At 38.4% G+C, this 15,354-nt stretch overlaps 1 protein-coding gene across 3 annotated transcripts in view; it reads left to right on the forward strand.

Annotated features, from left to right (window-relative positions):
• The first annotated feature begins 395 nt into the window (after positions 1-395).
• satb1b (SATB homeobox 1b) overlaps positions 396-15,354 on the forward strand; it is a 74,956-nt gene continuing 59,997 nt past the window's right edge. For 2 of the 3 annotated variants that reach the window (XM_073847418.1, XM_073847420.1), the window contains exons 1-3: positions 396-555; positions 11,259-11,497; positions 14,601-14,777. In XM_073847418.1, coding sequence (XP_073703519.1) covers positions 11,287-11,497; positions 14,601-14,777 — 388 coding nt within the window. In that variant the 5' untranslated portion in view covers positions 396-555; positions 11,259-11,286. Of the gene's footprint in view, positions 556-9,591; positions 10,272-11,258; positions 11,498-14,600; positions 14,778-15,354 lie in introns of those variants that run through there. The other variant, XM_073847419.1, reaches the window with a different exon arrangement.

Raw genomic sequence — 15,354 nt, forward strand, 5'->3', positions numbered from 1 at the left:
TAAGATGTGCCGCGAGTGTGTGAGTGTGTGTGAAGTCGCACATGAAATCAAATGACTAGAAGTGTAAACACACCGTGGCTGTGGATGGCAAGTTTTAAATAATTTTATACAGTCCTCCTTCCTGACATTTTTTAACATGTGGTGTGTAAATATGAGAATGGCTGAGTGTGAAAGTGGATGAGTCCCTGGAGAGCGCGCATGGAGACGCGCCGCTCCAAAAATCAAAGTGGGGCAAGAAGACGCGGTGCGCCACAGCTGGCAGATCGTCTTATGTCGACGGGGAGGGGCGGTTCGTTTACCTGACACCCCTCTCATCGAGCTCGAACCCTCCCCCTTCTCTTGCGCTTCTATCCCGCATCGCAGCCCACGTTGCGCGCAGTCCGTGCGCTCCCAACTTCAGCTGTACGCGCAGGGACATCTCCATCTCCATCAGCGAGCAGAGCTGCGGACGCGCGCCGGCTTTGGATCTCTCAGCGTGGGGACGAAGTTAACCGAGCCTTCTCAACTTTTGGATGGAAAACGAGCGCTTTCGCGGAGATTGCTAACTTCTCTAAGGTATGGTCGTGTTTCTTTGCTTTCTGTGATGTCTCTGAGCATCTGCTCTGAACGCAAAGCTGCTGTATATTTAACGACCAGTCAGATGTGTTTGCCGTCCTGTCCTATCAATAGATAAACAATTGACAGCGAAGGGGGGAAATCATTCATGCGTGCGTTCAGGTGCAACCGAATTTCTTTATTCTTTTTTTTAAATACGCATGCATGTTATGCACTGTTCGTTGATTATAAATCTCTAAATGTAGATTTTAAAATACGTGGCAAAAGTTTATTTCCAAATAGCTCTGTGATTTTAAAATGGCATTTAACACTTTAATTCCATTTGCATGTTTGTGCACAAGATCTAAATAGAAAAAAAAGAATCAAAAATCCAATTTTATGGAGTCAAGAGGCAGACATGCTCCTAAATAAGATGAAATGACTAATAGGACTAAATGATTCTAAATAAAACTGACTGTCAGCCTGCAGAGAATCACATCACACTGTTTGCTTTTTTTGCTGGTGTGATGTATAACTTTACGTCTTAGTTTTTTTTTGGAGGATGTAGTGGTCAGGACCCTGTGCAAGCAAGTGTGACAATCACACTTGTAAACATGAGAAGGTCGATATGCATTCACGTGCAAAGAAAAAAGGCGACAGGGAGTTCAGATGCAGATGCACTTTTGAGAACAAAAATAATTAAGGAAATTAATCCAGTAGTAATCATATAAAGTTTAAAAAGACGAGGTTGTCATGTGTGTCTATTCATTTTGCACACTGATATTTGCCTCCAAATTTCTTTCAAATCTACATATCTGATAGACAGTACATTTGCAATAATACAGCACTGAGATGAATACATTTCCACATTTCTGAGCTGAAATGCTTGCACACAGCCACTTTGAACAAATAAAATAAAAATATATGCATCTCAGTGCTTTCGATTCATATCAGCTCTTAATTGGCAATTATATGGGGTGTGATAGAATAAATTATATTAGAAAGTGCTTCATTAAATGTTGCATTTAAATTTATGTACATTACCGTTATGCTTATGGGTAGCGAGCGTACATTACTATTATTGTGTTGATGAAGAGCAGAGAGCAGTTTTAAGAAGTGCATGATCACAGTTACTCGTGGGCAAGGTGGTGTCCACAAATTCAATATGTGAAAGAGACTATTGCAGTGCAAAATGACATGCACGTAATTAATTAATCAGGCATTCTATAGAATCAAAAGTGCACGCCTGGAATATTATTTCACGTGTGTGACTGACATACTTTTTGCAATCTCATTTGTAGTGCACAGTATATCTGATTGCTCATTATCAGGTCAATGTGGTAAAAACGAGGTTATTCTTCTTGAGATTACTAGTTATCTGGGGTAGAATTAGTGCGGTTGATCTGGTCAGTGTTTCTCAGAATAGAGCTTGTGAGCTTTTCCTGCCAGCGTCAGGTTTGCTTCTTGTAAGTGCTGTTTGACATCAAAGTGGCTGCTATTATGCAGGTTTTTGTACACTTGTTTCATTCTGACATCTTCTTCACGGTGTCACGTTAATGTACAGTCTGCTGATGTGAAACCGCGTGGGTCCCCTTGATCTCGACTTGAAAGTTGTTAACCATCTTTTTTTTTATTGGCATCACCTAACCCCATTTCCACGGCTGGTTGTTGTTCTGATACTCACCCTATGATAACCGAGGCTGATTCATCATCTGCGTCGATATCGCTGTCCCAAATCTCAGCGCAGTGGCATCGTCAGGCACGCTCGGACGGGCTGTAAATAACAAAGATGCTGCAGATGTTTGTTAAAAATGATACATGTTAGGCCCTGAATGCGCAGCACATCCTCAAGCTGCAAATAACAACAGGAAGTCAGAGCAGCTTCTGAGAGAAGCTTTGTGGCCTTCGATTTTAGGGTCAGAAAGGTTAAACTGCTGTCTCTTAACGTTGACGCGAGACCAAAGTTGCATCTTTGTCAGGGAGGAGACGCGCGCCGGTCGCCCTCCCGACCCTTCGAGACCAATTACCCGGCGCGGTGCATCGGTTATTTTGAGCGCGCACCTGAGAGTATAATCAAGGCAAGTCGTCCTTGATGAATTATTTCCACTCCGTCTCGCATGATTTGTCCTGTTGTAAGTGACAGCAATCAAGGTGCACGAAAGCTAAAATTCCTGGCCTCCCAGACTCTGAACTTCTTGGTTGGTCTGTGTCTGATTCGTGTAGTTCAGTCAAGAGTGATTTCTAGGGTAAAACCATTAATCGTCTTTACCACGGCGGTAATGAACGCTAGGCTGAAATAACAGCTCAGCAAAGAGAAGAATTATACTTGTGGTTAGAGCACGGTAAATACCTGTTTAGCTGCCAGCGTATGCATTTATTAGACTGTCGCCAGCAAATAAGAGGTCTGTCTCGTTTTTTAATATGTGGCTGCTTGGAGATTCCACCCTGTTTGGAAAGAGCTGTTATGATTTCTAATAGTTAGGAAAGGTAACAATGAATCAGAGACTTTTGATGACAAGCTCCAACCAGTTTGGGAAAAAAAAGAAGAAAGGAAAATTAAGGATTGTTTGTGCATACTTGGGCTCTGAGTCAAGCATGTAAAACGGCAGACGATCACATGCAACTCGAGAATAATTTAGCAACATTTTCCAACTTTTGTTTCCCCGAGACGATTTGCATATATCAGCAGCGATTTGACGCTCGTGCTGGAATCCGCTTCTCATCTTCGCGTTTAATTCCTCAAGCGCTATCTTATTGACGTATTCGCCCGCTTTTATCTGCTTTTGAGAATCGTCGCCGGATCTTTTCAGAGGACAAAGCGTCAAAAGTGCGTCATGTCGATTTGGTCATGCCTAGGCTAAATGACATTTGTGTAAAATCAGAAGAGCAATATAAGCATTCTCCGCAGCACCATCACTAATACAATTTGAAATACGCACTCGGTTCCACCTTAAACCTTTTTAAATTTCGCACAACCTAAATTTAGGCACTCCATATGTTTTGATCTCACGTTATTGTCTGCTATTTCTATGCTTGTCGTTATCCGATCTGTGTAGGTTTTCTCGAATCCTTTGTTCTGGTAAGGCGACACAAAGAAAGCAGTATGTATCAGAGGAATGCACATACTGCAAAAGATCAGGCTTTTAATACCCACCCACATACTCGCAACAAACAATTAAAGAAGATACTCTCTTTTACAGTGCAAACGCACACACATGCACTTATAGAGATTTGGAGGGACGCAGATTAACGCCATACAAATCTTGCCTGTGCAGTGTAGTCAACTGAAAAGAAGCATTTGTGGTGCACACACACATATAGAGAAACACTGAAAGAAAAGCAAGAAGTATATTGATAAAACTGCAAATCCTGTGCATTGTCACCAGGCCTCTGATGCACCTCACAGGACGGTTCAAGTTGCATTTATTTACTCGCCCTATGCTTTTAAGTCAATTCGATCAGTATGTCTTCCCTATAAGATCTGAACCTGATGACCTTGGAGTCTGTGCTGTGCATTTTTCAATCTTTCAGTCCTAAAAATCGAAGGAATCTTTTTACTGCACTAATTTTGAAAGCTGAAAGCATCGTGAAACGAGCCAAAACGTGAAGACGCGTACAACTTTGTGAATGACGGGCGTTGCAATTCTGCTAAAACTTCTGCGGGCGCTGTATGCGCGTGGGCCCACGCGTTGCATCTCAGCAAAGCTCGGACAAAAAGAGCTTCGCAGCTTTTCACAGTTTCCTCTCTCCTCGTCGCTTTAACTCTATTAATTGTTGATACGTCGCAATCCACGAGGCAGAAATTAGAGGGCTAATTATTCGTTCATGTGACGCTGCCCCACTGCAGTGACAGAAAAGTAATTTCCCCGGCCTTGAAACTGATCTCACTTGATCGTTAGATGACGGATTCGTTTTATAATTTGATAAAAGAGAGGAATAAACAAGCGATGAGCCGATAAAGAGCCTCTCTCGTGCGCTTGGAGGGGAGTTATTGTTTTTAAATAATTAATACGGATTCCTGAGGGAGATTCAAAGAGCCGGATCTTTTTGTTGCCGTTGGACTTTAGCTTTTGCACGCTTTCACCGATTTAAAAGTCTGGAGCACTTTATTTGGCAGGTGTTCAGATGCGAGCAAGCCACAGGGGGACTTTTACAGTGCACACTAGAGGTTCAACAGCACTAGACAGAAATGACTGTTCACTGTTCTGCATGGGTTTATGCCACTGCTTGCATTAAATAATTAGCCTGAACATATAAAGCGATGGAGGTTGACTCCCCTCATGCACATGAGTCTATTACAGCAGGTTATTTTTATTATTTAACACACTTAGAAGTCATGTGAGCCGTGCACAGTCAACTGCAAACTACTGTATTAATGTGCTCGAGTAACACAGCTCCTCTCTTCGCTCTAAAAATGTGCCAGCCACCAATATTTAGAGACTGTAATGAGTTCCACGTTTTCGTGTTTCCAGGAAATGTTTGTTTTGAATGCATCTAATGGAGATTTGTATACTGCCCATTTGCCTCCGCATTGATTCAGTGTCTCTGTTCGCTATGTGGTGGGCACTGATGACTCTACCCCATGCTGTTTGTGTTATCAAACTGCCGAGATGCTCTTGGCTCTGATTTATAACACTACCTCAAATAATCTTGTTAATGCACATTTAACATTGCGGAAGTGGCAAGCACATAGACTAAACAACACCTACGCGTGCGAGCAGTCAGAATAGCGCTGGTGAAATGTGCCGAGTGATAAACTGCCTCCAGTGCAGCTAAAAAGAGGAAGAGCGTACTGTCTTGTTGTCATAGGGGTTTCTAACTTTGGATGCACACTTACACATATTGTGACACTATTCCGGGGGAAACCGGATGATCCTGGAAAAAGGCAAAATAAGCAATGCAACCGCTTTAGGATGCTATAAAATGGGGAGAAATGTGATAAAATGATCTGAGTGTGTTTAAGTATTAGCAGATATTAGTATTCTTAGATTATTATTTTTAATTCACCTCATTTTTTACATTTTTAACTTGCAGTTTTTACTTTTTTTAAATGATGGTTTACTTTAAAAAATTCAAATCAAAATTAAAAACTAAATCCTGTTAAATTATGTGATTTATACATGACCAACTTTCACAATTCTCAGATATTCCAGGATATACAGTATGTTCATGCAAAAAGGCAAAATTTAAATTTTTTAACTTGCATTTTAACCTGTATTTTATACTACATTTATTAATTGTTTTCTTTTTTTTATTTTGGCAGAAAAATCTTGTTAAATTATGTGATTTATACATGACGAACTTTTACGTCAATAAAAGTGAATATCAAATTCTCAGATATTCCAGGATAAACAGTATGTTCATGCAAAAAGGCAAAATAAACAATGCAACCTCTTTAGGATGCTATACAATTTCTGTGATACAAATGCTCTGAGTGTGTTGAAATATTAGAAAATATTTATTAGAAGTGTTGAAGAAGTTCTTATTTTTAATTCACTTCATTTTTTACATTTTTGACTTTTTTTTTAGAATTATGAATTATTAAAAAAATTCAAATGCAGTCCAAATTAAAAACTACAGAAAAATCCTGTTAAATAATGTGATTTATACATGAGCAAATTTCACGTCAATAAAATTTAACATCAAATTCTCAGATATTCCAGGATAAACAGTATGCTACCTCTTTAGGATGCTATAAAATGGGAAGAAATGTCATAAAATGATCTGAATGGGTTTAAATATTAGAAAATTGTAGTATTAGAAGTAGATGAAGAAATTATTATTTTTATTTGAACTTGCATTTGAACTTTTTTTTTTAGAATTATGAAATATTAAAAAAATTCAAACGTAGTCAAAATTAAAAACTACATTTGATACTTGTTTTATTTTGGCAGAAAAATCCTGTTAAAATATATGATTTATACATGACCAAATTCTCAGATATTCCAGGATAAACAGTATGTTCATGCAAAAAGGCAAAATAAACAATGCAGCATCTTTAAGATGCTATAAAATGGAAAAAAGGTCCAGTATTAAAAGTGTTCAAGAAATGATGCTTTTTTTTAATCATTTAAATGTTTTATTAATACATTTTTTAATGAAGTTTTAGTCCTTATTCTTTATCTAAATGACCAAATATTTGTACAAATATTTGATAAAAACGCATTAAGCTTGCATCTTAACTTTGAATACTCAAAAATCCGTTTTTAGTATGACTAAAATGTTCCATCACTAAAATTGTCAGTACAGTAAAGTACATTTTTGCACATTTGTGCATTGCTTTTGTTCTGCATTTGTGTATTTGTTTCTAATAATTGTATATTCTTAAAGCACTAGCGTATTAGTATTCATTATTGTTTGCTCAGAGCGTGCTACAAATATTGGCATTTTCAACTCTTCAATTGTGTTTACCCTTCTTTAAATAGGCGAGAGCTGAATTATAACCACAGTTGATCAAATCATTTCTGCTCTGTGAATCTGCATGCCCTTCTGTATGTCAGAGTTGGTGTTGTTGGGCGGTGTGTATGTGTGCCAGGGCTCTTGGCAGTGTCTGCACCTGTTGGCAGCATCAGGACCCTCCTGGCAAGGCCGGCAGAAATTGTGTGATGCTCTTGTACGAGTGCAGAGGAGACTGCAGCCACAGCACGTCAACATGGCTGCCACGCTCCGCTTACCACTGCGCCCGGCCCGCGTTTCCATTTTGCTGTGGAAATAAAAGTGGACCGACGTGACTACACAATCCGTTTGTGTTTGTGGAATTGACATTTAGAGCCAATGTTGGATGGCAGAACTGTGCATTGTCTATTTACTATGAGGTTGAAATAGTTTAAGCTTTATATTTGTATACTTTGCGTTGAAATGCTGAATGTGTGTTGTGTAAAAGTTAGCTATATTAGTTTTGACCTAAACTAAGTGCGTCGCTGGAGCTGGTGCGCCACCCAATGTGTTGCACAAGGACTAACATCTCAAGACAGCAAAAACAAGCACCGCGCAAATACGCATCAATGCCGGAAACGCATTTAGCGCTGTACGAATGGCAAGTAACCTATGTAACGTTAAAGTGTTGAACTGCTAAATGTATATTTGCGACCGCTTAAAATGCATCCACCTTTTTTGGTCATCGCTTTTCTCTTACATTTCCTGTTTATAACAGCAGTCATACTTAGTGTTCTTGTTCAGCACCTCTGCTGATTTCTATCACCTTCGGTTTCATGTCTATACATGTTACACACTCCTGCCTTTTAAAAACACATTTTACTGTCTTCACTATAATTAATTATTGGGCCCATTAGTCATTATAATTGTTGATTCTGACATGGGCATGTGCTTGGTTACCTTTAAAACCAAGCTTTTTTGTAATAAATAAATAAATATTTTTCACTCGCACTTGGAATTACAATCACACACAGTAGCAAACAAAGAATGTTCTTAAAGTTGACCCTGGAGCACAAAACCAGTCTTAAGTAGAATCGGTATATTTGTAGCTATAGCCAGTTGATACATTGTATGGGTCAACATTTTACTTTTATGCCAAAAATCATTTGGATGTTAAATAAATATTATGTCCCATGAAGATATTTAGAAAATATCCTAGCGTAAATATATTAAAACATTTTTGATTAGTAATATGCATTGCTAAAAACCTAGTTTGGACCACTTTAAAGGCGATTTTCTCAATGTTTAGATTTTGTTTTTTAATTTTTTCCATGCTTTACAGATTTCAAACAGTTGTATCTCAGACAAATATTGTCCTATCCTAACTAGAAAACTTATTCAGCTTTCAGATGATGTATAAATCTCAGATTTAATTTCATACATTATTTTAAACAATACAATCATTTTAGCTACAGAATTAGAATTTTCTTTAATAAATGCATTCACAATATCCAATACAAGTCATGTTGAAATCATGAACAAAGTATGGAAGTAAATACAGATCTTTGAAAGTCATTTGAACCGTTCAGGATGTGACGTTACTTTTAACCATCATAGGTGAATAAATTTGACCCTTGTACATGTTTCTGCATAGCTGTTGTCTTTAAATATGTCACTGTGTTTTTATTTATGACAGCATGTAACACAATGCCTCTGCAATAATTGTTTTATTTTATTGTAGTGGGCATTTTTTTTAATCAGATAAAATCTGAAATGATTATTCTCTTTGTTTTGATGTAAAAAAATTATGAATAGTTTTACTTTACTAATTTATGCATCAAATTTTAATACTATTTTATACTTTTTGCTACATTTTCTATTCTAAATAATCACTTTGTAAACATTTTAACGAGTGTGCGTTCATTTATTCTTGTATCATATTTGCAGAAATTAGATCTCTCTCTCTCTCTGTGTGTGTGTGTGTGTGTGTGTGTGTGTGGGTTGGTCGTTTGCTGTCACCTGCACATATGTGTGTGTGTCATGCACCAGCATCACTGACAGATGGCGTGTCCTTTTGCTATAAGAAATATTGTACTCTTGAGGCTCTTTTGCAACTTTTTAAAAGCGAACCGCGTCAAAACCCCTGCTGTAATATCATTACACTCGTTCATACGATCATTCGCGTTGCTTCCAACCCCCGGTTTTCCTGATCAACTCATCATCAACATCTCAACACACACCATCGGGATGAAAATCCACACGCTCGCAAACAAAGCTCGTTTATTTTCTAAGAAGAAGTGATTATATTGTGCTATTGGCTGCATGTGCATCCTGTATGTGTGTGTACAGGATGTGTGTGTAGATTCAGTAATAAATGCAGAACCGCCTCACTCTAATCAAGCTGATTAAAAATTCCTGCGCGCGTACAGGCGGAAATCCACCATCATCATCCTCGTTCTCCGGCACTTTTACTTTATTTTCGCGTCCATCCTCCTCCAGGACAGCGACAGACGCGGGAGGACCCCGAAATCCGTCTTCAATCGCGTCGTTTAGGAGGTTTAGAGATGAGGAGAAGCGGCAGGCAGCGCGGAGAGGGAGGGATGAGCCGATGCAACTCATAATTTAATGGGGACAGAGAGAGAGAGAGAGGGAGAGAGAGGGAGAGAGAGAAAGAGAGACGGAGAGAGAGAGAGAGACAGAAGGGAAACAGAAAGAAAAGGACCGAGCGCGAATGTTACAAATGTAACAAGCGGAAGATACAATGTAGCGCTGACCTGCGTCAGGAATGTTCGGATGCTTTGACGTTTCATTCGACGTTCGAAAGTGTATCGCGGACTTTTAAAGCTGCTTTGGATCCGCATATCGGCTCGAGATGAGACGGCAGGTCGCTGGGGCTTCGTGCTGTTGTTTGGCCAGATGAGAGGCGATTCGCGAGCGCTTCTGTTCCTATAGGCTCGTATTGTTGAAGCTCAATGGGATGTGTAGGGAACGCTGGCGGTTACTTTTATTTTTAAGCGTTATTCCGCGCGCACAACGGACGCTGGATGTGATCGTAAACTCTATTGAACTCTAGACTTACCGGAGATCGTTGCATTTCGGGTGATTGCATGCGTCTACGCTTTTTTGCTCTCATCGCAATTTAAAGTACTTTGCGCTTCGTCTATATGCTTCAACATGTATTATGCGCTGTAATTCATGCCTTAGCGTGTGAAATTCGATTTTGGTGTGGACCATCTGGAAGTTTTCTATGTTTTACGATAGAATAGCTATCATAAAACTGATATTCCACTGAAGTTTGTGCTCCTCCTGCCAAAACTTGAAGTCGCTGTTCATCCACAGCTTCTTTATATGCTTTTCTTGTGGTGAGTTCAAGCTGATTTGTCTTATTTCTATATTGTATTGAGTGATTTTTATTTATTTACATCTACAAAAGTAGACACTATACCTTTTAATAATGTAATTCTATTATAAACACCTACAATTGAATGTAACCTGTACATTATCTTTATTATATTAACCTGCGTTAGGTCAGGAGAAGTACAAATATATGTTTTTACATATAAAGTGTTTCTATTCACATACAAGCACTTCTTTTAAACAAAAGTGCACAGTTCATCTTTATCTATATCCTCTATACCTGTTTTTTTAAATGAAGTCACGTAAGTTCATCTGCTGTTCAGTGCTGTGGAATTCATTGTTGCATGTCTGATGTCTTGTTTGGCCTGTTTGATGAAATCTAACCCTGTCTGTCATGGTGTCTGGTGCAATGTTCCTTTATCTTCGAATGCAATGTTAAGACAAGGTGCACGTTTCTTGTCCTGTAATCTTAGATAATCTAAGGCCTTTCTTTTGGTTTGGCATTTTGGAAAACTTTTTTTGGGCGTCGTTAAATACAAACCGTTTTTTCACACACGCGTCTTCACTTCAGTGGGGAATTCAGGGTCTTTTAGTTTTATACCAAGAGATGTGATCCGCTAAATATTTCACAGCCTGTCTCTCTTGTATGGAAAGGTTCATTGTACGGTGCGCTGATCACTGAAGTGGACTCCTCTGCACATTAATGCGACTGTACAAAAACTAGCTTGTTTGCTCTCCATATGGGATTCTGCAGTGGGTTAGACATACATAATACATGCTCCTAGGAATGGGAATGTGATCGTTGCATGAAACATTGTAAATGCCATGTAACATTAGGCTTGATTTGACATTTCAGTCTACATGGAAGAGACAGAGTTTATGTTGCAGTTTCATTGTTTTTTAGGTTCAGTAATCCTCGTAATTGGATAAAAAATGTTTATTTTATGACACTGTCTTAATGCCGCTGCTTTACTTGTTATTTTTCCCTTTAGGTGACAGTGAGCAGTGGTGCTGAGAACCATGGAGCATCTCAGCGAAACATGCCAGGGGAAGGAGAACTGTGAGATGGTCAACAGTCTGAATGACACCAAGGCCCCTCCAGCCAAAATGGCCCGCCTGGAACAGAACGGAAGCCCGCTGGGCAGGTCTCGTTTAGGTAGCACTGGGGCGAAACTCGCCGGAGTGCACTTTAAACCCCCTGGACATCATCTGAAGGCCTGCCACAAGAGGGGTGAGTTTGATTATTATTACCACTGCAATCTTTAAAGTAAAGGCATTGGTGGTCCCATGAAGAACCTTTAAAAACCATAGAATGCTGTAAAAAGAAAGGTTCCAAAAGAACCTTCTTAGAGTGAAGAACTTTTAAGTATCTATAAGAACTTTTTGTGCTTTCGAAAGGTTCTATAGATGTTCAAGTTTCTTCATGAAACAATCAATGCCAATAAAGAGCCTTTAATTTTAAGAGTGGACCTCTCTACTATTCTTCAAAAACTAAAAATGTTCTTCTACTGGATCGCTGGAGAACCCCCTTTGAAACATTATGGAACTGATTTTAGTGACAAGTTTGTCCATTCAAATTAGGACCAATGATATTTCACTGTGGCATTAGGACTGTGTCATAAAATAAACTTAATGTATACCACTGCATACCATATATTTAATCATTCAGAAACCCAAGTTACCAACAAAATATCCCATTTTATGTAGTGGCCATGAATTGTTGGGACAAAAAAAAAAAACTTATATCTTGCACCTGGTAATATGTGATCCTGGACCACCAAAACCAGTCATAAGGGTCAATTTTTTAAAATTGAGATTTATACATTGTCTGAAAGCTGACTAAATAAGCTTTCCATTGATGTAGGATTTGGACAGTATTTGATCAAGATACAACTATTAGAAGACCTAGAATCTGAGGGTGCAAAAAAATCTAAATCGTGAGAAAATCGTGAGTTATTGGCTATGCATATTACTAATCAAAAATTAAGTTTTGATATATTTATGGTAGGAAATGTTCAAAATATGTTAATGGAACATGATCTTTACTTAACATCCTTAAGAATTTTGGAATAAAATCGATCATTTTGACCCATACAATATATTTTTGGCCATTGCTACAAATATACCCAAGCTACTTAAGATTGTTTTTGTGGTCCAGGGTTAAATATTTGGTACAAAGATGCAAAATAAGCACATTTTATGTATTGGTTGCATAGCTATGCCAATACCAACATTTCTGAGAATACTTTAATGGTTATTGTAAACACATTTGCAGTCACTGTAGTTTTTTTTGTCTACTAATTTAGTAACATTTTGATTACTTGTATTGGTTGCTGATTTGACATTTAGAGCATTGGTATTTATTTTGGAATATTTTTTTAAAACCAATAAATAATATATCTATCTATCTATACATACTCATATGTATTATAATATTTATCTGCAGTGTAGAATTAAAGGGAAACCGTTTTAGCTACAGCAACTAGCATCACTTGTTCATGTTCCTCAGCCGCATTCTATAGCTCTCTGGGTAACCGTTATTATTATTTATGGGAAAAAGTGAACTTTTGCTGAGTGCTTGCTGAACTTTGGAAGCTACTGTATTCATTGTTTCAGCTGAATAATATTTACCATGGGCTTTTCTCAGCTCTCTGGGAACAAAGCGTGTATTGATCCCGAAATGAACCGACACAGCAGTCTTTATTGTTAGATCTTTATCTATTAAAAATGGAAAAGCTTCGATTCAGCACATTCCCTGGCATCTGCTTATGATTACCCTATTTATTGATTGTTTTCCAGAAAACGGTCGCATTCTTAAGAAACTGCGACCGTGAGGAGCAGAAATATGATTTATTACGATTGCCCCGGATAGACGGCGTTGATATTACCCCCAGCCTCTAGTAAACCCTGTAAAAATAAAGATCCTGGGTCCAAGAGATCATGAAGTTCCTGAAATTTCATCACCGGAGTGTTGCAGCTGGCTGGTATTATGTGATATTTGCACAGTAAACCCGAACACATGACAGCTTTGGACCGAGATTTTTAGTTTTTTTTTTTTTTCCCTGATAGCGGCACGCTGTTTACACAGACTCGTAAACCTCAAGGCTATACGGTACATTGGGAGTCGCTGCACGGCATCATGGGAAGGGTACTGGGATCTGCCTGAAGAAGTATTCTAATGTGATTTGAGCACCTTAACAATAAATAAAGCGTTAAACCCACGATGAGCTCTAACCTTTTAGTGCGCTAACGCGTTTAAATAGCAGAGCTGTTTCGTTGACGTCGTCTCCGCTTGTTCTGCGTTCTGATCTAATTATGTGTGTTACAATGCTGCTTTATTGTAGCACCATTATAGCAGATGATAGTCAATTGATAACACAGCCTTGCATGAAAAAAATCATCTGATTTGCAAAAAATGGCAATAAAACTTCAACCAAAACTTAAAACAAAAATCAGCTTCAATGCAATTTTCAAAATAATAAAAGTCAAATGTCAGAGGTTTTAATGATATGTAAAAGGTATCATAAAAGTTGCACTCATTAAACGAGAGGAAAAATCTTTACATATGAAGTACTATTTAACACATTTATTCAGCAAGGATGATATATTCATTAAAAGTGTTAGTAATTACATTTATAAGATTTCTATTTCAAATAAATTCTGTTTATAAAAGTTTCAGTTTTAATGACAAGTGTTGAAAGAGTGGAAAAAAGTTCAAATACTCAAATACAAGTTTAATGTCAAAGAGCTTTACATAGTAGTAAAACACCCACAGATGTAGCAGAAAAAAAAATCTGGCTCATGTTTTTGCATTTTCTTCCGTCACTGGCCGTCATTTTAACATAAAATAATGTCATAGATATGAAAATCTGCTGATAATGGAACAAATTGTTATAAATTATCTCAGAGGAATATGGGAACTGTGTCTTAGTGGCAGTTTTTCTGCTGATTAAGGGATAAAGCAACAACTTCACCTTTCAAATGCATCCTTTCGTAAAAGAAAATATGATGTGATAGAAAAAAACAAATACTATTTTTGGTATCAGCACTCCGAAATTCATATAAGGTGGTGTTATTGAAGATTACATGCAAAGGCAAATGTCATTTTTGCTATTGCTTATGCTTAGGGTTCAAGGTTTTTCAAAATCACCTTCCTATTAATGACATAGCAACATGCTATAATTAAAAACAACGTTTGATTGAACTTTTGCATTTTTGCCTGAATGTGCAACAAAAATAATACAGTTGTTCAAAATCTGTGGCATTTTAGCATCTCCCTGTTGTGTTGCACACTCAATGCAATGGTGTAAAGCTTGCTGTCTTGTTTTTGCTAGGTAACATGCTGCCAGTGTTTTGTGTGGTGGAGCACTACGAGAGCCCCATCGAGTTTGACAGCAAAGAGGAACATGCTGAGTTTGTTCTGGTCAGGAAGGACATGCTCTTCAACCAGCTAATCGAGATGGCCTTGCTCTCCCTGGGCTACTCGCACAGTTCGGCCGCACAGGCTAAAGGTACGACGCTTTATAACATCCTAAACATGGCCTGCAAACACATGCTACACGACTATACCTATTTCTCCAGAATGTGCATGTGTTTTTTTTTTTTTTTGCCGTTAGATCAGAATCATGAGTCATAAAACGCCGGGCAGATGCTCGGATATTTTTGGAGGCTAAACAGAGATATTTTTGGAGTGATTTGTTGGCTATGTTCTGGTAGCGCATGCATGCTTCTGCTCAAGCTGACCTGATGCCGAGGTCAGGGGGGTTGTGGGTAGAGGCAGGAACACACAGGTGCGCCTCCTGCTCTCTGTAATCACACTTTTCTCAATGGGAACGAGTGTGGAGGTGGGCCTGCGGTTTCTAATTGCTCGCTTTATGGAGTTGGGGGCTATTTTAAGAGCCGTAGCCTTCAGCCTGTAATTTATTGCAGGCTGTCCATCATAATTTCTTTTTTCTTTGGATCTTCTGGATCTTGTTTTTTTTTTTTTTCAGATTCTCATTTACTGCCAGTCGACAGACAACATATGTTCGAGAAATATTTTTTTTGTGTGTAAGACTGCCTTTTTGCAACCCTGTATAAAAATACCAT

This window comes from Garra rufa, chromosome 9 (genome assembly GCF_049309525.1).
Source record: "Garra rufa chromosome 9, GarRuf1.0, whole genome shotgun sequence".
Lineage (NCBI taxonomy): Eukaryota > Metazoa > Chordata > Actinopteri > Cypriniformes > Cyprinidae > Garra > Garra rufa.